Genomic DNA, 22656 nt, shown 5'->3' with positions numbered 1-22656 from the left:
CCTCACTGTGGGATCTACATGATCTACATGAAGAACAGGTCTCTTCAGCCATCTACGGACACACCCCCAAGATGGAAGACAATCATCCTCGAACTACGAGGGATTGCCTAAGAGGAAGCGTACAGGATGACTGGCTGGGCCCGCTTACTTAGAATCATAGAATAGTAGAGATGGAAGAGACCTCATGGGCCATCCAGTCCAACCCCCTGCCAAGAAGCAGGAAATCGCATTCAAAGCACCCCCGACAGATGGCCATCCAGCCTCTGCTTAAAAGCCTCCAAAGAAGGAGCCTCCACCACAATCACTGCCAAACAGCCCTTCTCACAGTGAGGAAGTTCGTCCTGATGTTCAGGTGGAATCTTGTTTCCTGTAGTTTGAAGCCATTGTTCCGCGTCCTAGTCTGCAGGGCAGCAGAAAACAAGCTTGCTCCCTCCTCCCTATGACTTCATGTATTTGTACATGGCTATCATGTCTCCTCTCAGCCTTCCCTTCTGCAGGCTAAACATGCCCAGCTATTTAAGCCGCTCCCCATAGGGCTTGTTCTGCAGACAGTTAATCATTTTAGTTGCCCTCCTCTGGACGCTTTCCAGCTTGTCAACATCTCCCTTCAATTGCTGTGCCCAGAATGGGACACAGTGTGATTCCAGGTGTGGTCTGACCAAGGCAGAATAGAATAAGGGGAGCATAACTTCCCTGGATCTAGACGCTATTCCCCTATTGATGCAGGCCAGAATCCCGTTGGCTTTTTTAGCAGCCGCATCACATTGTTGGCTCATGTTTGACTTGTTGTCCACGAGGACTCCAAGATCTTTTTCGCACACACTGCTGTCAAGCCAGGCGTCCCCCATTCTGTATCTTTGATTTCCATTTTTTTCTGCCGAAGTGAAGTATCTTGCATTTGTCCCTGTTGAACTTCATTTTGTTAGTTTCGGCCCATCTCTCTAGTCTGTGAAGATCATTTTGAATTCCGCTCCTGTCCTCTGGAGTGTTACCTATCCCTCCCAGTTTTGGTGTCATCCGCAAACTTGATGATCGTGCCTTCTAACCCTTCGTCTAAGTCATTAAGAAAGATGTTGAACAGAACCGGGCCCAGGACGGAACCCTGTGGTACTCCACTCATCACTTCTTTCCAAGATGAAGACGCACTGGTGAGCACCCTTTGGGTTTGTTCGCTTAGCTAATTACAGATCCACCTAACCGTAGTTTTGTCTAGCCCACATTTTACTAGTTTGCCAGAAGGTCGTGGGGGACTTTGTCGAAGGCCTTACTGAAATCCAGGTAGGCTACATCCACAGCATTCCCTGTATCGACCCAACTCGTAACTCTATCGAAAAAAGAGATCAGATTAGTCTGGCATGACTTGTTTTTGGTAAATACATGTTGACTATTAGCAATGACTGCATTTGTTTCTAAGTGTTTGCAGACCCCTTCCTTAATGATCTTTTCCAGAATCTTGCCTGGTATCGACGTGAGGCTGACTGGACGGTAATTGTTTGGGTCGTTCTTTTTTCCCTTCTTGAAGATAGGGACCACATTTGCCCTCCTCCAATCTGCTGGGACTTCTCCTGTTCTCCAAGAACTCTCGAAGATAATTGCCAGTGGTTCTTCCGCTAACTTCCGCTAGTTCCTTCAATACTCTTGGATGTAGCTGATCTGGTCCTGGGGACTTGAATTCGTTTAGAGAGGCCAGGTGTTCCTGGACAACTTGTTTCCCTATTTGGGGTTGGATTTCCCCCAATCCTTCGTCCATTCCATGTTGCTGAGATTGAAGATGGCTTTGTTTTTGTGAGAAGACCGAGGCAAAGAAGGCATTGAGCAGTTCTGCCTTTTCCCTGTCCCTTGTCACCATCACCCCATCTTCTCCTCACAGAGGCCCTATCGCCTCCTTGTTCTTCCTTTTTCTACCAACGTAAGCAAAAAAGCCTTTTTGTTGTTTTTAATGTCCCTGGCAAGCTTAAGCTTATTTTGCGCTTTAGCCTTGCAAACCTTTTCCTTACAGGAGTTGGCTATACATTTGAATTCTTCTTTGGTGATTTCTCCCCTTTTCCACTTCTTGTGCATGTCTCTTTTGAGTCTTAGCCTGGTTAGAAGTTCTCTGGACATCCATTCTGGCTTCTTCGCACTTGTCTTATTTTTTTTCTTTGTTGGCACTGTTTGCATTTGCGCCTTGAGTATTTCACTTTTAAAAAACTTCCATCCATCCTTAACTCCCTTGTCTTTTAATACTGGTGTCCATAGAATGCTGCTCAGTATTTCCTTCATTTTTTGGAAGTCAGCTCTCTTAAAGTCCAGAATGCGTGTTTGACTTGTCTTAGTTTCAGCTTTCCTTTGTATTGCAAACTGCAGGAGCACATGGTCACGTGCCCTGAAAGATCCGACCACTTCAACTGTATTGATCAGGTCTTCCACGTTTGTTAAGATGAGATCAAGAGGAGCCAATCCCCTTGTTGCCTCTTCTACCTTCTGGACCATAAAATTGTCTGCAAGGCAAGTGAGGAATTTGTTGGACTTTGTACTCTTGGCCAAGTTTGTTTTCCAGCAGATATACACCATTGGTTATACCGTGGAACCACAATATTCCATAGTCAAAACATGACTACTATATCTCTTTGTGCCTGTTTAGTCAGCTGTTGACAGAAGGCTTCATCAAGTCCTTCATCCTGACTAAGGGCGAAGCGTGCCAAGAGGAAGCCGTGTCAAGCCAACCCTGACCGGGACTGCCTTCCAACTGGAAACTGATGTCCTCACTGCGGGAGAATATGCGGATCAGGAATAGGTCTCTTCAGCCACTTACGGACAAATCCTCATGACACCAGAATGAGGGGACTATCCTCCTCGGCCTACGAGGGATCACCTAAGTAAGTAACCTCTTCCCCCCTTCAAGAGGAACTCTCCAGAAAAGCCTCCTTTGGGGCCCCTCCCAAATGCCTCTTCAAGGCCTCCCTCCTCAATGGGTTTCTTGAGGCATGAAATGGGGAGGAATAGAACTTGAATTTTCCAATTGAGAGACAGGCTGATATTCAGAAGACGCTTTACTCACTCTGAGCCTCTCTCCTGTTTCAGGGGAAGATGGCTCCAACCTGCTGATCTCCGCCATTCCTTAGGTCATTAGAGAAAGGGTCCCTGGTCCTCCCTCCCTTTATGACCCCAGTGATTCCCCTTTCCTGCCATGAAACCCCACCCCAGGAGGGCCCCCCTGAGAGAGACCCCCACGGAGGGAGGGAGGAGGAGATCCCATCACAGGAGGAAGATCCCTCTTCTTCCACAAGGCAACTACTGCATCTCCCTGGAAGCCGACCGGTCTGCCTGCCCTCCTGCCTTACTCCCTTCTGAGGCCTGAACTGTTGGACCTTGTCATCCAAAATGGAAATCTCTTTGACAGACATGTGCAACTGAGTCTGGTCTCCTCTGCCTCACATTCAACTTGGGGAAATTGATGGAGACCAGGCCCCCATTTGCCCTCCAAAGAGTTCTTCTCCCGTGTTGCATAATTGATGCTCCCTGCCCACATGAAGCCTTCCTCCACCTGTTTCTTCCCCGTTGTTTTGCCCAAATATTCTTTTCAGACTTTATATTATGACATGTCTTACAGTCAAGTTACATGATCATGAAAGCACACAGCAATTATATAAAACAATTCTATACAGTGATACCTTGACTTAAGAGGTTAATTCGTTCTGTGTCTGAGCTATTATTAATCCGTTTTGGCCCTAAAAAACCTTCCCAACTTTTTGTTACATGTTTCTCAATAAGTAAATGCACTTTATAAATAAGTAATAATGTATAAATGCACATTCAGATGGAACAATAAAAAAGAAAGAGCAAGTTTAAAATGGAAGAAGCACAAGGTTGTGGTAAGGAAGCACATCTGAGGCAACAAAAGGTGTGTAACACCAACACAAAGCCTGCAGATTCATAGGGAACAATAAAAAAGACACATCCACTTGAAAATGATCTAAGCACAAAGTGGTGGCAAGGAAGCAAAAGCACAAAGTGAAGAGGCAGAAGCATCATTTTCTTCATAAAGTACTAATTCCAGCCTCCCTCTCTCTCTTACTCTCTCTCCGTCTCTCTTCACAAAGCCGAACTTACCAGGAATAAAAACTACACAAAATAATCTAACCCAAAGTTCCTCAAAGCGGACAAGGGCAAAGCAGACAGCAATCTCCCAAAGCAGACAAAGAGGCACAAGGCTGCCTCCTCGAAGCCCTAAAGCCCTGTACTCTCGCGCTAGTGCTCCCTCTGCTATCTCAAAATGCTCTTTGCATGTCAAAGCGAAACCTGGGCCGAGGTTCACTCAAAATGCTCTTAAGTTAAGACACTCCTGAGTTGAGGTTGCACTGTATTTAGTAAAAAGTATCTTCTTATAGTTTATATGGTTTAAGACAGGGGTCCCCAAACTAAGGCAACAGGGATCCCGCCACTCAGGCACAGGGGTCAGATCCTTCCCACCAAAGTCCTTTCCCAGGCCCACACTATAATCCTTCGGCTCACCCCACTACCACTGCTGCCATTCACAGCCCTGCTGCTACCGCCACCCCTGCTTGCTCTTTATCTCTGCTTTGCTTTCCTCTTTATCTCCCTCCAAAATAGAGGAATCCTCCACACCGCCTTCTTCCTCCTCAACTCTCCACTGCTTGTTTTCCTCTCTCTCGCCTCCCGCTCCCAAATGGAGGGAATCCTCTCCTCCCCATTCTCGCTCCCTCCAAAACAGAGAGAGGGAGGAGGCAAGGAGAAAAGGAACAAGTCTTCAGAAAGCGTGGTGTAGTGGTTTGACTCTGGGACTCTGACTATGAACGCACTGGGTGACTTTAGGCAAGTCACACTCCCTCAGCCTCAGAGGAAGAAAATGTCAGAGCGCACGGTTTGGATAAACACACATGCAGCAGAAGATCAACGAAGAATCACTGGCACCAATAAAGAGGCTTAAGCCTGTTTGGCTATCTACAAAAAGATTTACTAACAAACGGAAAACTCTCAAGACAATATATTCAGAGAGGCAGAGAGCAGAGGGGGGAACAGATAACACAGCGAGCTATTTATAACCACCCCTGCTGTCTGATGCAATACACAGTTAACTCTTTACACCAGGGGTCCCCAAACTAAGGCCCGGGGGCCGGATGCGGCCCTCCGAGGTCATTTACCTGGCCCCCGCCCTCAGTTTTATAATATAATATATTGTATATACATATAAGATTGATAATAATATTATAATGTAATACAATATAACACTAATAATAATACCATATAATAATATTAATTATATATTCTATATTACATATAATATTACTAATAATATTACAGTATAGTGGCATAGTTCAATATAGTAATATATAATGCTAATATTGTGCTATGCTAATAATATAATATATTGTATGTACTAATAATTTGTAAGTCACTCTGAGTCCCCTTTGGGGTGAGAAGAGTGTGATACAAAATGTTTTTATTTTTAAATATTGTATTGTTCTTTCATTGTTGTTGTTGTTGTTTTTGTTTTTGCACTACAAATAAGACATATGCAGTGTGCATCGGAATTTGCTTGTATTTTTTTTTCAAATGATAATCCGGCCCCTCAACAGTCTGAAGGATTGTGGACCGGCCCTCATCTTAAAAAGTTTGAGGACCCCTGCTTTACACACTTGCATAGTGGACAGCAGACAGCATGATGCAATCTCCAGCTCACATTGCAACACTATAACTCAATGACATTTAAACAACTCTATATACAATCATTCCCACTTCAACAGAAAACGTCAAACTGCCTAGGATTCAATCTTAACAAGGAAATTGTCTGAAACAGTTGCCCTAGGGTTGCCCTAAACCTGAAACAACTTGAACAACAAACTATATTCCGAGTCCCGAACAGTCTGAGGACCATGAACTGACCCTCTGTTTAAAACCTATTTCTCTGGCACAAGGATTGTGTTCCATACATTTGGAGAGATGAAGGATCCATGTGTCTTTATAATGGAGAAGAGGAGACAGGAAGAGAAAATTATTTACTGTTTTATATCCCCCCCCTCCCTCACTCCCGCATAGAGGGACTCTGAGTGACAAACATATGGTTCCATTTGATGGCGTTTAACATTAAAAAAATATTCAAAATGCATAAAATAAATACATATAAACTCTCTCGTGCAGCACAGAAGTCAGTGGGCGGAAAAGGGAAACCTGGCTTTTCCAAAGGGATCATCCCAGTCTCATGAGGCCGAGAAGGGAGCAGCTGAGGCGAGGCCCACGTGACCTGCATCCCAGGATCCCAGCCCAGACCATCTCCTTTCACCCGGTTCAAGGCAGGTCACGTGGGGAGGGAGGGAGGGAGGGAGGGGCAGGGCAGGCCCAGGAGAGGGCGGCGCATGCGCAGAGGCGCCGCCGTGGCCCCCAGAGCACCACAGGCCTCGGAGTGTCCCGCTCCCTCCCTCACAAAGGCCGGGCCGAAGGGGGGGGAGGGGCACGAAACGGGGGGGGACACGCGGGGCCCGCCCCCACTCACCTCTCCCCCCTTCTTCCCGCTCTCTCTCTCTCTCTCTCTCTCTCTCAACAAGGCCCCCCTTCGCCGCCGCCTCCTCCGGAAGTGAGCTCACAGGAAGCCCCGCCCTCATGAGACTCCTCCCCCTCGCTGGACGTCCGCCCGGAAGGAAAATGGCGGCTGCGGGCAGGAAACCCATAGAGGGGCGGGGCTTCGCGGGAGTTGAACGGCACTGGAGCCTCAGAGAGAGAGAGAGAGAGAGAGAGAGAGACCCCTTCTTTGTTTTCTCCACGACGCCCAGGACCCGCCAATGGGAATCCTCCTTCCTCTCCGGCGTCATCTGTCTCTGGGCACGATCTCCCCTGACCGTTTCCTCCATTTTTGCCACTAACGGTCATTCTACGGAACCACCAATGGGAATTCTCCTTCCTCTATGGCGTCATCTGTCTCCGGGCAGGATCTCCCCTGACCGTTTCCTCCGCCATTTTGCCACTAACGGTCATTCTAGGGAACCGCCAATGGGAATCGGGCGCCTGTCACGGCGTCACCGGTCTCCGAGCAGACCCGCCGGCGCCTTCCCGCCTCCCTTCCGCCTCTCTCTCTCTCTCTCTGTCCCGGTGAGTCTCCTTCCCAGGCCTCCTCCCGAGGGCCGAAGAAGGCCAAAGCCCAAGCCCCGGAGGGAGGGAGGGGGGGAGGGCGAGGAGGGCCCGGGCCTGTTCCCTCCCTCCCTCCCTCTCCGGCCCTCCCCCCGGGACACAGGCCACGACCCCCACCACGGTTCCAAGGGGGACAGGGAGACAGAGGGGTTCCCGTGGGTGTCTGGAGAAGAGGGATTGGGAGGGGATTCAGGAAGAAGGGCGGGAAATGGCCTCCACGAGAGGAGAGGAAATTGGGACAGAAGAGGAGGGAGAAAAGACATGGCCTTTGAGGGGGGGGGGGGGAATACAAGTAAATATAAAAGGGTGAAAATAACACTGGATGCAAAAATGTATGGAATATTATGGGTCCACGGTATAACCAATGGTGTATATTTAAATATACAGTAGAATCTCACTTATCCAACATAAACGGGCCGGCAGAACGTTGGATAAGCAAATATGTTGGATAACAAGGAGAGATTAAGGAGAAGCCTATTAAACACCAAGTTAGGTTATGATTTTACAAATTAAGCACCAAAACATCATGTTAGACAACAAATAGGACAGAAAAAGTAGTTCAATACGCAGTAATGCTACGTAGTAATTACTGTATTTACGAATTTAGCACCAAAATATCACGATGTATTGAAAACATTGACTACAAAAATGCGTTGGATAATCCAGAACATTGGATAAGCAAGTGTTGGATAAGTGAGACTCTACTGTATATATATTTTAAAAGAACTATATCAATGTCTACGGTGCAACTGATGAAGAGGACGGGGGTGGAGGGGGGAAGAGAAGCCTTGTTGTTGTTATAGCGATTGCATCCATATCTTTAACCCAAGCCCTACTATTAGACACATGGCTTAAAATTTTGGAAGATCCAAATGTCCTCTGAGGCAGAAACAAACACAGAACCAGTAGTCTTGCCTTCCCACGCTACCCGGTCTCCTTCCCGCCTTCTTTTCCCGTTCTTTGCATGTATTTCATCTCATTATAACGACTGCCATATAGATCTAAAATATCCATTCCATTTCTTAGTAAATTAGTATTGACTGGGTGATAATTCACAATGTTTGTTATCTTTTCTTCTTTTATTTAAATACTACACAAATATGTATTTGTATATATGTGTGTCGCTCTAAAATATCTAATTAACAAGGCTTGCAACCTTTTATATTCTAATCAAAGAGTGTTGATAGGTCAATTATTCAAAGTCTCTTGAATAAAGAGTTTAGAGATAGTACAAAATGTAACTGTATACTATGAATACTATTTTAGTCAACAGATCCTGCCGTGGTCATCTTCCTTTGCTTCTTTATGAATTCAATGAAGGGTTTCCATTCTTCTTGAAGTTTCTGTGTATTTGTTTGTTGTACAGCTAAAGTTAGTTTGTCCTTTTTGGCCATTTCGAAACCTTTTGTCGTCCAGTTTTCTGGTGTTGGCATGTCTTCTTGTTTCCATAGTTTTGCGTATTCAGTTCTTGCTTCTGTTGTCATATAAAGAAAGAGTCTTTCTTGATGTTTCCCGGTAGAAAAGGTTCTGGTCTTAGTAGGATTTTTTACTCTAGAATAGTTTCCATGTCTCTGTGGATTTTTATTCAGAATTTCGTTAGCTTTTGGGCAAGTCCCAACATGTGTGTGTGTGTCTGTATTTGAGAGTTTTTCTGGAGTTTTGTACCATCTATGTATCATTTTGTTGAAATTTTATTTAATTGTGTGACTCCTTGTAAATTTTAGTCATTTTTACCAGAGCTCTTCCCATTCTCAAGTCCAAACCGGGTCTGTCATCATACCTTGGATCATATAGTTGTCATTTCTGCTGCTACTATTGCTCAAAAGCCTGGTCCCACAACCTTTCTGCCTTTCTTTCACAGAGGAAATGTGATTTTTGGCTGAGAATCTCGGAGTAGAGCCTGTGGAGGGATTTCTTTCCCTTGAAAGAAAGAAGAGGAGGAAAAACATCTTGGATACGGTTGGGTTCTTCACCAGAGTGGTTCCAACATGGAGAGACCCAACTCACGTGGGCCTGAAGGAGGACCTGGGGGCAGTGGGGAATCCTGGGAAAGAACCAGACATGAGTCCCTGAGTGTGGACCTTGACAGCTCGGACACACAGCGCCAGCGCTTCAGGCAGTCCTCCTACCAAGAGGGTGAAGGACCCAGAGGGGTTTGCAGTCGTCTCCACGATCTGTGCCGCCAGTGGCTGAAGCCAGAGCAGCACACCAAGGCCGAGGTGCTGGACCTGGTGACCCTGGAGCAGTTCCTGAGCATCCTGCCCCCAGAGATGGGGAGCTGGGTCCGAGAGTGTGGGGCAGAGACCTGTTCCCAGGCGGTGGCCCTGGCGGAAGGCTTCCTCCTGAGTCGGGCCGAGGACAAGGAGCAGGAAGGACAGGTGAGAGCATTCCCTCTGGGTTTCACTAACCTGGGGACTGATGGACAGGTTGAACGTACATCCTGCCTTTCTTCCAAGATGGGACCGATGTGGGGGATAAGCAAGGCCCTGCTCCCTCGGCCTCTTTCCCCACCTGCTCTGCCCCTCCATCTCTACCGTCAGCTTGGTTGATGCTCTGCTCAAGATAGAACATAGACAATGATGGGAGGGGGAGGGGGGCATTGGTTCCAAACTAGGTTCCCATCTCAGAGTTATTCTTTCCAAAAAGGTCTAGAGGTCTGTGATATTTCTGAACTTTTCCCAAACTCCTTCTGGAATGCTCTGTGCTCTTCCAGGCCCATAATAATAACTCCATGGAAGTCCCTGCACCAGAGGAATCTCCACCAGACACCACCCAGAGTCTCAGGCAGAAGGAGCTGAAGCGGGAAGGAGACGGGGCTGCCGCCTTGCAGGGTGAGAAGGAACTCTTCTGGGAGTTTTGGGGTTTCATGCTTTAGGGGGATGATAAATAAATTAAATTATTGTTGGACTTTTTGTTGTTGTTATATGTACGCATTGGGTTGCTAACAGTGTGATTTCAGTTTGATTTGTAGTTTTCTTTCATGCAATAGGACTGAAAATGGAGCCTTCAGTGTCTTCCCAGGTGGGACCCTAAGCGAAGATGAGTCTTGAAACTGAGCTGGAAGACAAACAGACAGCAAAGAATCACTTTAGTCAATTGAAACACCAAGCCCAGTGCTAGTTTCAGTTGAACATTCTCACAGCAGGGCTTGTGAGATCAAGTCCTAAACCCTCACATTGTACATCTTCTTGGGCTGTTGAATGCGCCTGTGTTCTTAGGGCCGTTTCCTCATCGGTCTCTTTATAGGACTGCAATTGTCACCTCTGAGGCCTGTTTATGTGACCAGCTTTCCACCCCTTACTCTCTCTCCAGGGTCTGGAATGATGCTGTTGCCGAATCCTCAGTCGTTTCTCCCCCTTTGCGATGGAGTGGGACTGAGTCAGGTAAGCAGAAGGATTCCTGGGAGAGGAGGGCTGGGCCTGCCGGGGTGCCTTTGGTTCCAGGCTTAATCAGCAAATATCTGTTTAAACAGACAAGATTAAATACTTTGCCTTAGAAGTGGAATACTGAAGGCACAATTGCAAACATTTGCAACAAGGAGGGGGAAAAAATGAAGAGAAAACTAAAGAAAGCAGAATGGATGTTCAAAGAACTTTCAACGGAGCTAAGCTTCAAAAGGGACATGTACAAGAAATGGGAAAGAGGGGATCACCAAAGAATGTAAACGAGTAAACTGCATAAGTCGGGAAAAGGCCTAACCATCTAAATCAGAAAATGAGGTCAGAAGAAGAAATGAGCCAAGAGTAGGGTCTGTGCCTGGAGAAGGTGGTGAGATGCAAACCAGGGATAGGGAAGAGTTAGAACATGGCCTCAGTCTTCTCCCAAGAGGAAATCGGTATTCTACCTGAGCAAGATGGAGAAATTGGGAAAATGCAACCCAAAATGGGTAAAGAAGTGATCCAGGAATACCTGGCCACGCTCAATGAATCCAAGTCTCCAGGGCCAGGTGAACTACACCCAAGAGTATTGAACTAAAAGCAGTAATCTCAGAACCACTGGCAATCCTCTTTGTTCATTTTTGGGAACAGGAGAAGTCCCAGCAGGCTAGAGGAGGCAAAGGTTGTCTCTGTCTCCAAGAATGGACCAAAAAGAGGTCCCCTAACAATGACCATCCAGTTATCTTGACCTGGCCCATAAGCAGTTGGAGCAGCTGTTTAGACTCTCGAATGTTTATAAGGAGGGGATAGTTTGATGTGGATCAATTATCATTATAGAGGGAGCGGATCTGTTTGTTTGCTATTATGCACTCTTTATCGAACCAATGTTTGGGTCTGACCCTGGGTTGCCTCAGCATTCTTTGCCAATCGTATAATTTTTAAAGGATAGGTTTTATAAGGGATTCAAACCCGGTGATCGCTTCCTCGAAATCTGGGATTTCAATGATCATAGTTTCTATGGACAGCACTTCATAAGAGTTCAAGATATCTAGGCACACCCCCTTCATCTTAAGGTTCCGCTTCAGCCTGGTGTATTGTGGGTAGGCTTGTCCAGGTGGGGAAGTGCTGCTTCTCTCCAAAACCAGGGGAAGTGGGAGATAGATGATCACTAAAGCAAGGAATTGTCGATACCAAATGAATGACTGTCGCTAGCTATGGAGAGTGAAGTCAGAAGATAGTCTATGACACCAGAGCTCCTTGGTGAGACCAATGTATATTCTCCAGAGTTAGGAAACTGAGTAAGTCCATTTAGCCGGGACAGGTTGAGCTGCGTGGCCATTTTGGTCAGGCTCTTTCTGGCTTGGTTGCACGCTTGGTCCTTAGAGTGTCGGGCTTCTGGTGTCAGGAGAGAGTTGAAGGGATCTTCCTCCAGGCCCTCTTCTCTCAACACATTTACCAAACTAGATCCTACCCTTGCATTGAAGTTGCCTGTTATCTTGACCTAAATAACAGGGAAGATGTTGGAACAGATCATGAAGAAGGCCGTCTGGAATCACTTAGAAAAAAGGCTGTGATCACTGAAGGGCAAGATGGGTTTCTCCAAAACAAGTCATGCCAGACTAATGTGTTTTTCAGTAGAGTTACACGCTTGGTAGATTAAGGAAATGCAGTGGGTGTAGCACCTCTTGCTTTCAGTAAGACCTTTGGAAAAGCCTTCCATGGTTTTACCAACAACTAGTAAAAAGTGGGCTGGATAATACTCCTGTTCGGTGGATTTGTAATGGTTTGAGCGACAAAGGGTGGAGTGCCGCAGGGTTCTGTCCTGGGCCCAGTACTGCTCAACATGCGTATCATATTTTCAGATGACACCAGATTAGCAGGTATAGCTGACAGTCTAGAAGATAGGATCAGAATTCAAAATGGCCTGAACATGGTGGAGAGCTGGGCCAAAACTAACCTAATTAATTTCAACAAGAATATATGTAGGGTAGTACACTTAGGAACGATAAAAATGCCATGCACAGGTACAGGATGGGCGACACCTGGCTTGACAGTCATTCATATGATGGGATCTTGGAATGTTAGAGGACTACAAGTGGAACATGAGCCAACAATGTGATGCAGCAGCTGAAAAGAGTATGAGATTTTGGGCTGCATCCCAAGGAATATCGTGTCTAGATTGAGGTGACCTTCTTTCTGCTATGGCGAGACCTCACCTGGAATAATACTGTGTCCAGTTCTGGGCTGGAACATGCTCAGATTCCATTCCTGATTCTACATATCAATTAAGAAATGGTTCTGACTGTGACCAACCCGTCGTCTCTAGAAAGCTTACAACTGTGTCATGGAGGCCTTCGCCCTTTCCTTTTCAAACAACCAACAGAAATGTAAATCTACTTTAAAGAATTTCTTGTCATTATTTTCCTTGACATGTGAGAAGGGAATTTTTTCTTCTTCCACCAGGGCCCAATTGCCTTTGAGGACGTGGCTGTGGATTTCTCCCTGGAGGAGTGGGTTCTCCTGAATCCGGACCAGAAAGCCTTGCACAAGCAGGTCATGGAGGAGATGAATGGGATTGTGGCCTCTCTCGGTAAGGCTCCCTCACTGATGGGGATTTCTGTTTCAAAAGGCAGTATTAGCCTACATCATCACAGTCACTGAGGGTCTGCAAGGCAGGGCTTGTCTTAGAAATATATGAAATAATAATAATAATAATAATAATAATAATAATATAACATTAGCACCAATTCAGACTCAAGTGGGAAGATTTCCATAACGGGTCAAATCGAAGTGTCACAGACAGAACGCCACCAGATAAGATTCAACACAGTTTATTAAAGATACAGAACCAAAAATGCCCGTAAAAGACAAAGGGCTAGGCAAACACTCGCCTTCAATATGAAAAGATACTAAAAAACGGTTCAAAAGATAAACCGGATTAAACAGGAGTTTAATCCGGGTTAAACCAAAAATGCTTACTTCAGCCTGGCACTTTAAACAAACAAAAGCTGGTAAACAAAGATTCAATGTAACGTAAATAACCGGCAGCAGATTCCTCTCTGCTACTCAACAGCTGTGGTTGAATAACTAAGTTGTTACTCCTCCGTGCAGCAAGCGAACTCCGGGTCCAAACACATCAGTCAGGGCAGAAGCGGTCAGCGGGGTCCCAATCCGGTCCAAGGTCGAAGGCCAGGTACAGACTGTGCCGTCCGCCAGACAATAAAAAAAAACTATAAAGATGAAACGTGCCGTCCTTTATCCGGGCGAACTGCAAATCCCTATAAGCTGTCCTAAAATATTGAACGACTGAGTCTGGAGAACTTCAAAAAAGGATGTTTATTCATACAAGGTTGTAAACCTGGCACAGATCTTAAAGTTGCAGAAAATGAAACAAATTTCCATAGGTTTTAGTTGCAGAATTATCCCTGGTTCCAGAAGGCAAAGGTGATTATAAAACCACTATACCCTAATCACGCTGTCTATATTAGAAGGAGAAACTCTTTCCTTCCCTATCTTTACAGCAAAGATTAGTTCTAGAAGCGATGGAATAACCCTGCTCCTCTAACTAGATTTCCTATTCCAGATCAGTATAATTCAATACTTATCTAATTTGGATAGGCTTAGATTGGCCTGGTTTTGAGGATGATTTGTCCCAGTTAGCCTTGCACAGCTCCAGCACGTTGGAAGACTATAGCCAGAATGAAACTCTAAAATGGAGACTAGACCCTGGTAAAAAGGGCGGTCCTAAGATGTTGTACTCTTTGACCAATCATTGCAAAGAAACCTGCAGCCAGCTCTTGCAGACTCCAAGCCACTTTTCCTGGGCTTTGCAGCCAGAGGCTGAAACAAAATGCAAAGGAGGGAAAGCAAACAAACGACCAATAGGTAAGGCAAACCATTGTCCTGGGGGACGGAACACTCCCCGCTAAATTCCCAGGATGTGGGAATTTACCAATCAAAAACATACAAACACCTTTGTATACACAACAATACAAACACTAGAACTTTAAACATCTCCAATAAGCAACACGAGGTCACTAATTGGTCTGTCCAAAATGGACACTTTGCCTCTGTTGCAAGTCTTTAATTGAACTTTCCTGACCTTACCGTCTGGGCAAGGAAAGGTCTTTAATACAATGCCCATGGGCCACGCATGGCGGGGCAAGTCTTTGTCCTTTAACAACACAACGTTGTTAACCTCAATGTTGTCCTGTGGGCTTTGCCAGATTCTTCTAGCTTGAAGCTGGCTTAAGTACTCAGCTTTCCACCTTTTCCAAAAGTGGTTGGCCAAGGACTGCACCTGTTTCCACAGGGCACGGTGAGTTCCGTCCGGAACTGGCAACATGACGTCCTTCCATCCTGGCACCTTTTGTGTCAAAATAAGTGCAGGAGTCAGTGGTTGTAAGTTCTCAGGGTCACTGGTAAGGGGAACCAGCGGCCGGTTGTTGATAATTGCGGTAACTTCCGCCATAAGTGTCACCAAAACATCATGCGTCAATGACCTATGACTCAAAAACATGGCATTAAGGATTTTGCGACTAATACCAATCATCCTCTCCCAAACACCACCCATATGGGAGGCGTGGGGAACATTGAAAGTCCACATAATTTGTTCAGTATTCGTAAAGTTCTGAACCTTTGGGTCTCTCCCAAACCTAGACACACAATTGAGTTCTTTGGTCGCACCTACAAAATTGGTGCCACAGTCCGATCGAATTGACTTAATTGGCCCTCTGAGGGCTATGAACCTTTTCAATGCGTTTAAAAATGATGAAGTGTCCATTCCTTCTATGACTTCTATATGGACAGCTCGTATTACTAAACAAGTAAACAAAACTGCCCACCTCTTGTTATTTACAACACCACCCCTGGTTTTCCTAGTGACAACCTCCCAAGGACCAAACACATCGATTCCCACATGGGAAAAGGGTGGGTCTGTCAAAGTCCTATCCTGAGGTAGTTCTGCCATTAACTGACTTTGACAGTTTTGCCTAAGTCGCCGACATTTGACACATTTGAAAATACAACTGTTGACCAACCTTTTGGCATTAACTACCCACAGACCTTCATTTCTAAGGGCTGCCTCAGTTAGAGTTCTACCCTGATGATGGATCCTTTCATGGTGATGCCGAACGAGCAGCAATGCAGTGTGACTATTAGGGGGTATGATGATGGGGTTTTTTACGCACACCTTGAGTTTAGCCTTGGCTAACCTTCCTCCAACTCTCAAAATACCCTCCTTGTCTAGAAATGGGTTTAACTCACGCAAGAAACTCCGGCTGGGGGTGTCAAGCCCTTGTTCTAACCTGGCTATTTCCTGCTTGAAAGCAGATCTCTGCACTGACTTGAATATGACGCTCTTAGCCTTTATCATATCCTGGACCTGTAAAGGCTCACTATCTTTGCAAGCTAAACGATGTATAAGCCTAGCTACTGCTCTAAGAAGACTGTGCCACTCCGAAAAACATTCAAAACGGTGTGGTTCCAGGCAAGATCTTTGGCCCATCTTGATTTCTGTGGTTGATTTGCAGGCTCTCACCTCTGCACTTCGTGAGACTTGAGCATTCATAATGTCCGAAAACCTTTGCTCATCTTTCGAGAGCGCTGTGGCTTCGTCTCTCTCAGAGACTTTGAAGATGGAGGAATACTCTGGAGTTATTGCTTGGCAGTAGACTGAGATGTGACTTAGGCAACTGCGCACAAGTGTAGGACGTCCACCTTTAAGCACCTGTGCTTGATTGGAGTCCAACGACGATGGTGGGTGCATCTTGTTTATGCACACTGGGCCTGTAACTGTCCAGCCTAGTGGTAGCAGCTGAGCAATGGGCGCCCCTGGAGGTCCCTTAACTTGGTCGTTCACATAGAACAAGTTCGGACAGTCCGCACCAAGCAGAAGGGCAATGTCCACATCTGGCTGAAAGGCTGGTATGGCATTCTTTAACCGTCGCAAATGTGGATGAGCCTCCACAACTTCTCTAGTTACAATTTGTTTTTTGTTCCGAGGGATGGAGGAACACTCAATCAGGTCTGGCAACTTGAACTGTCTCTTCTGGTCGCAAGAGGAGACAACAAAGCCAGATGCTATGCGACCCTGCAACTTCTTTTTTCCTGCACATGTAGTCATGGTGTAATCGACCATCTTGGTTTTAAGGTCAAACATGCGGAAGAACTCTGGAGTAGCTAGGGAGGCATCGCTCTGTGAATCTAGGGCCACATAGAGTCTCTTTTTAAGCCAAGGGCTCTTGGCTGGATATACATCCGCTAGGCAGATAGGATGACAAACTCTGAACTGGTGCACGTCAGAGCATAGTTCAGTGCAGGCGACCGATGGAGCATCCTCCTGCATCCGTGACACGGCCTGCATGTTGGTGGCTTCAGTAGATGACCCTTCTTTGGAAAACGTGTCCCCTTTGGCGCGGGAGACAGCGTCAGAGTTGTGCATCGCGGTGCAATGCTTGAGGCTGTTGCATTTCTCACACTTGACGTTTTCTTTGCAGTTGGATGCAAAGTGTGGAGTTGCTCCACAGCATCTAAAGCAGATTCCCTGCTTTTGAACTAGCTGTTGTCTTTCTTTGTATGTCTTCCTACTAAACTCCCTGCAGTTGGCCAAGCTGTGGGGCTTTTGGTGAATAGGGCAAAGCAACTCCTTCACCTCTGACTTGGATTCGTTGGCCCTGTGCTGAGTTTCAACTGCCTTTACGCTGACAGGTCTATTGGCCTCTCTAGGTGATTTTTTCTCTACTTTAGGTGCCTTCTCTGGCTGGGTCCCTTGGTATAAGGTGGGGAGGCCCGTCTGCGGATCATTCCTTTCTCTGGCCGCCCTGGTGATGAACTGGACCAAATGAGAAAATGGAGGGTATGCCTGGGAGTGGGCCTCCTTGTAGTTGAAGACCTCCTGTCCCCAGCGTTCTTGCAAAGTGAAGGGCAGCTTGGTCAAGATCTGCCTCTGGGACAGGTGCTGATCGAGGCACTTCAAACCGGGCAGTTCTGGATTCTCCTTGGCCGACTCTAATTCCGTAAGGAGATCGCTGAGGTCCCACAAGAGTTTGAAGTCTTTGAGTTTTAAAGCTGGGAACCTTTGGAGCTTGTCCATAAGAGATGCTTCAATCTCTGTGCTGGCCCCATACCTCTGCTGCAACCTGGCCCAGGCCTTTTCCAGGGCTTTGTCGGGATCGGCTACGTGGGCTGCGTAGATCTTCTTAACTTGTGAGGATGAGGCTGGGCCCAACCATGCAGCCAGAAGAGTCAGTTCTTCCTCAGGCAATAACTTTAAGTCTCTGATTGCTCTCTGGAAGGTGGCCTTCCAGAGAAGAAATTCCTCAGGCTTGTCCGAAAACTTTTCGACAGCCTTGTCCTTAAGATCTCTTCTGGGGCTTCTGATGATGGAGACAAGCTGGGACTCTGGCGTCGAAGGGAACAAGTGAGGAGTTTGCTGTTGTGGAGTGGACTCCCACCGTGCACCTTGCGTCAACCTTTGGCCTCTTGGAGGGATGACATCGACCACTGACGAATCGATGGTTCCCTGTGCAGCTGTCTGTAGGGGCCAACTAGCACTCGGCCTTGAGGCCCTGATTGACTGACCTAGGGTTTTAGCAGGAGGCACAGGTAGCTCGAGCAAGGGTGAGCTCCCCGCTATGACGCTCTGCTCTGCAGGAAACTCAAAAGTGACTTTGGGGCCCTGCTCTGGGTAAGGAGAGAAGTCTCCCTGTTCCTCATCCGAAAACTGGCTGTACATGCTGCCAAGGTGCGCAAACACTTTGGCAGAAGGGTCCTGTATTGGTAACTGGCTTACATTTTCTTCTGTGAGTGGCTCAATTAGGGCCTTGGCCAAAGTCTCAGCCCTTACCCTTTTGGCTGCGGCATCCATCTTTATTCTAAGCATCTCTATACGAGCCTGTTCTATTTGCATTTCGCTTTGTCTACGGGCCTGTTCCATTTGCATTTCGCTTTGTCTACGGGCCTGTTCTATTTGCATTTCGCTTTGTCTACGGGCCTGTTCTATTTGCAGTCGTTGCTCTTCTTCTTTAAAGGGAAGGGTGAGATCAGCTGCCTTAGCATCAGCCTCCGCCCCCGCTACCTTGCTCTTTAGCTCCAGACGTGCAGCCTCCTTAATGTGCAAGGCAGCTAGGGAAGAGATGGCACTCCCAGCAGCAGAAGACTTGCTAGAGTGGCTGTGTTTAGACGATGCACGCTCCCTTAGTTTAGATACCTGGCTAGAGCGGTTGGACTTAAGACTAAGTGCCACAGCAGGTGATTTTAAAAGATTGGTCTCATGGCTGCATAAGGAAGACTGATTTCCTTTTGGCTCAGACCTTAGATTAACAGGTGGAGAACTAAATTCCAAGGCATCTAGAATTGCCCTCACCTTATTTTCTTTCTCATTAGTGTCAGCTAAGACACTCACTATTTCTAACTCTGAATCCTTGGCGTTAATGCGCTCGAGGACCTGGACTATCTTAGACACCAAACCCCTCCAGAGACCGAAGGTCTCTTCAAGGTCTGTCTGTAATATGGATGGCACCCTTGTAATACCCAAGCTCTCTATTCTGTCCATTAATGTTGTGATGCGCTCCCATGCCGAACCTAACCTCACATGGAGGAGCTCCTTTTCGTCTATTAGATGGGCTAGCATTTTGGCTGAAGGGTGCTTTATCCTTTGGGGCCTTTCATTCCTACTTTCAGCCTCAGAAGGAGGTATACCATCTGTATCATCTTGAAATTGCATAGACATTATGTATTCTTAATAGCAAGTAAATTTACAACAAAGGCAAATGCAATATACCTGCAAGTAAATTTACAATAAAAGCAAATTCAATATATAATACAATTCACAGCACTTAACCATAGCAATATATATCACTAAGTAACTATACTTTACAAAGATTGTGACCTTTGGCGCCAGACTTTAGTGGGCAAGCTGCAAAATGCCAACTGACAGCAACTTGCCACTTGTTACCTCCCTTGCCCAAGTGACGTAAACTGCCAAAATGGTGACTTCGCCAAATTTTCAAGCACCTCGTGCTCTGCGGCTCGAGGCCTGCCGCCGAAAGAGCACTGAGGCTGGCTTTGGAAAGGAGGAGAGAAAAGACGCCTCCTCCCCGCTGTGAAGGGAGGTCACCACCGCAGGTCGATGAAACGGGTCACCACCGCAGGACGATGAGGCAGGTCACCACCGCAGGACGATGAGGCAGGTCACCACCGCAGGACGATGAGGCAGGTCACCACTGCTGGACGATGAGGCAGGTCAAAGCCGGCCGAGTGCTCCGGCCGAACTCGCAGCAGCGTTGCCAGGCCTGTCCAGGTTCTAGCCTGGTTCTGGTGGGCTCCACGCCTCAGAGCCAGCCAAAGAACTGTCGCTGGTGCTCCGCGGCTCGAGGTCTACCGCCGAGGGAGCCCTGGACGTTGCTGGGAACTGCACAGCCTGTGCAAACCCAGAAAGCCACTGGGCCACGTGCGCACACGCGAGCCAAATAGCAAGGAAATAGAGCCCCACTATTTGACTCCTTCAGGTCTGAGAGCGGGCTCCACTGCCTCAGACGCTGGTAGAGTCTTTAGGTATGCAGACTGAGCTCAGGCGGAAAAGCCGCGGCCTATACTAAACTTCCTAAACTATAAAAAACTATAAGCCGTGCAAGCTAGCTCAAGCGGAAAAACCGCTGATCTACCTCAAAACTGTGCCGTCCGCCAGACAATAAAAAAAACTATAAAGATGAAACGTGCCGTCCTTTATCCGGGCAAACTGCAAATCCCTATAAGCTGTCCTAAAATATTGAACGACTGAGTCTGGAGAACTTCAAAAAAGGATGTTTATTCATACAAGGTTGTAAACCTGGCACAGATCTTAAAGTTGCAGAAAATGAAACAAATTTCCATAGGTTTTAGTTGCAGAATTATCCCTGGTTCCAGAAGGCAAAGGTGATTATAAAACCACTATACCCTAATCACGCTGTCTATATTAGAAGGAGAAACTCTTTCCTTCCCTATCTTTACAGCAAAGATTAGTTCTAGAAGCGATGGAATAACCCTGCTCCTCTAACTAGATTTCCTATTCCAGATCAGTATAATTCAATACTTATCTAATTTGGATAGGCTTAGATTGGCCTGGTTTTGAGGATGATTTGTCCCAGTTAGCCTTGCACAGCTCCAGCACGTTGGAAGACTATAGCCAGAATGAAACTCTAAAATGGAGACTAGACCCTGGTAAAAAGGGCGGTCCTAAGATGTTGTACTCTTTGACCAATCATTGCAAAGAAACCTGCAGCCAGCTCTTGCAGACTCCAAGCCACTTTTCCTGGGCTTTGCAGCCAGAGGCTGAAACAAAATGCAAAGGAGGGAAAGCAAACAAACGACCAATAGGTAAGGCAAACCATCGTCCTGGGGGACGGAACACAGACGTCTTTGGTTCACCAGTTCCACCGATAATCACAGAAGGGATAGTCCGAGGTGGTAGTCAGTCAGTCAGTCCAGCGTCAATCCAGAGTAGGCAATTAATGTCCGTCAAAAAGACGACGGAGGTCCAAGCTATTAAGATTAAACACAAGTTGCACAGGAAAAGCCCACACAGTTCCTCCCGCCGTCTATGCCCAGTGTCCTTGGTAACTTACGTATTCAGCAAACGAATCACACCCGTCTTCAGGAAGTTCCCAAACAAAAGCCCAAGCGTCCGTCCAGATTACCTTGCCCAACGCAATTAGCCCTGGATTCTAAACCCCATTTTATGCCAGTTTACAACTCCTCATCGCTGTCAGCTGTTACCCTAATTCCAGGTGCCTCATCATCCTCCTCCTCATCAGAGCTAAAACACCTTTGACTACGCCCCACAGCATCCCCAGCTGTGGATCCCGTCCCATCCCTCCAGCTCGTCCACGGGTCTAATCCTGCAACCCCCCAGTCGCCTCCCATACTATCATTGCCGGTGGCACCCAAATCCTCCCTCACATGAGTCCATTCCATATCATCCTCCTCTGAGCTAACCATCTCTTCTTCCATTCCCTCGGTAAAACCCTCAAAGGAGTCTTCGTCAGCTGGTTCTGCAAATAAGTCCCGCAGCCTTTTCCTTTCTCGCTCCTCAAGAGAGTCTGACTCCCGAGGAGTCTTACAACCACGTCTCCCAGTATCGGAGCCATAAGGCTCAACCATAACACGAAGCCCCTCTCTCTCTCTCTCTCTCTCTCTCTCTCTCTCTCTCTCTCTCTCTCTCTCTCTCTCTCTCTCTCTCTCAGTGTTTGTGTGAGAGGCAAGGAGAGGGAGGAAGCAGATTGGCTGGAGAGAGGGGCCGGAGAATGGTTGATCAAGCATCAACTGTAGAGCCTCTCAGAATCTCACACAAGGATAGGGTTAGGGTTCTAGAAACCACAATGACACACATCGAGCAACAGGAAGAAGCAACGGGGATCGACATCATGGTGCCGCAAAGATGGCGAGACTTGGCAGAAGAGAAATGGCAATCGTCGGAAAAGCAGGCAAGGGTCACAGATTTTAAAAAATCTTCACAAGACTGAACTTTTTAGAAATTTAACTTCCGACAGTGTTGTTTTATGCAATTCTGTATTTATAGTCAATTTTTTAGTAGTAAATATTTTTTGTAGTCAATGCTTTCAATACATTGCTATGTTTTGGTGCTAAATTTTTAAACACAGTGATTTCTCCATAATGTTACCATGTATTGAACTGCTTTTCCTGTCAATTTGTTGTAAAACATGATCTTTGGTGCTTAATTTCTAAAATCATAATGTAATTTGACCTTTGATAGGCTTTCCCTTAATCCCTCCTTGTTATCCAACATTTTCACTTATCCAATGTTCTGCCAGCCAGTTTATGTTGGATAATCGAGACTCTGCTCTACTCTGAAATTAGGTATGGGATCTTCTACGTTGGAGCGGAAAAATCCAATCTTAAGGGAGCATGGGAAAAGAGAACTGGGATTGGGGGAGAGAAAGAAAAAGGAGGGAAGGATGGTGAAATGGGTGGTAGTTGGTAAAGTCTAAAGCTAGAGAAAAAGGCAAGCATTTGGATGTGAAGGGAAAAGGCATCCATTCCCCAGAGAGAAGGAGACGGAATAAACAACCGGGCTGGGCTGAGCAACAGGGAGCCTCAGGAGCGTATGTTACTCATCTCTCTCTTAGAGGCTCCAGGCAGACAACCAGGGTCCATC

At 46.6% G+C, this 22656-nt stretch overlaps 2 protein-coding genes and 1 long non-coding RNA gene across 5 annotated transcripts in view; all 3 read left to right on the top strand.

The window, feature by feature from the left end:
* The window catches only part of LOC103281973 (zinc finger protein 239), a 264351-nt gene that overhangs the window by 42660 nt on the left and 199035 nt on the right, over positions 1 to 22656 (top strand). The window lies entirely within an intron of this gene.
* LOC134294923 (zinc finger protein 24-like) lies at positions 9114 to 9674 on the top strand. The gene has a single exon (XM_062966793.1). It carries the CDS (start codon positions 9114 to 9116, stop codon positions 9672 to 9674), a length of 561 nt encoding a protein of 186 aa, XP_062822863.1.
* Positions 10427 to 22656, top strand: part of LOC103283001 (zinc finger protein 91) — a 40984-nt gene continuing 28754 nt past the window's right edge. Inside the window, exons 1-2 of the mRNA XM_062966796.1 lie at positions 10427 to 10508; positions 12966 to 13092. Coding sequence (XP_062822866.1) covers positions 10446 to 10508; positions 12966 to 13092 — 190 coding nt within the window. The 5' untranslated portion in view covers positions 10427 to 10445. The remainder of the gene's footprint in view (positions 10509 to 12965; positions 13093 to 22656) is intronic.

This window comes from Anolis carolinensis, unplaced genomic scaffold (assembly GCF_035594765.1).
Source record: "Anolis carolinensis isolate JA03-04 unplaced genomic scaffold, rAnoCar3.1.pri scaffold_29, whole genome shotgun sequence".
Taxonomy (NCBI): Eukaryota; Metazoa; Chordata; class Lepidosauria; order Squamata; family Dactyloidae; genus Anolis; species Anolis carolinensis.
This window is presented reverse-complemented; position numbering and strand designations above follow the sequence as displayed.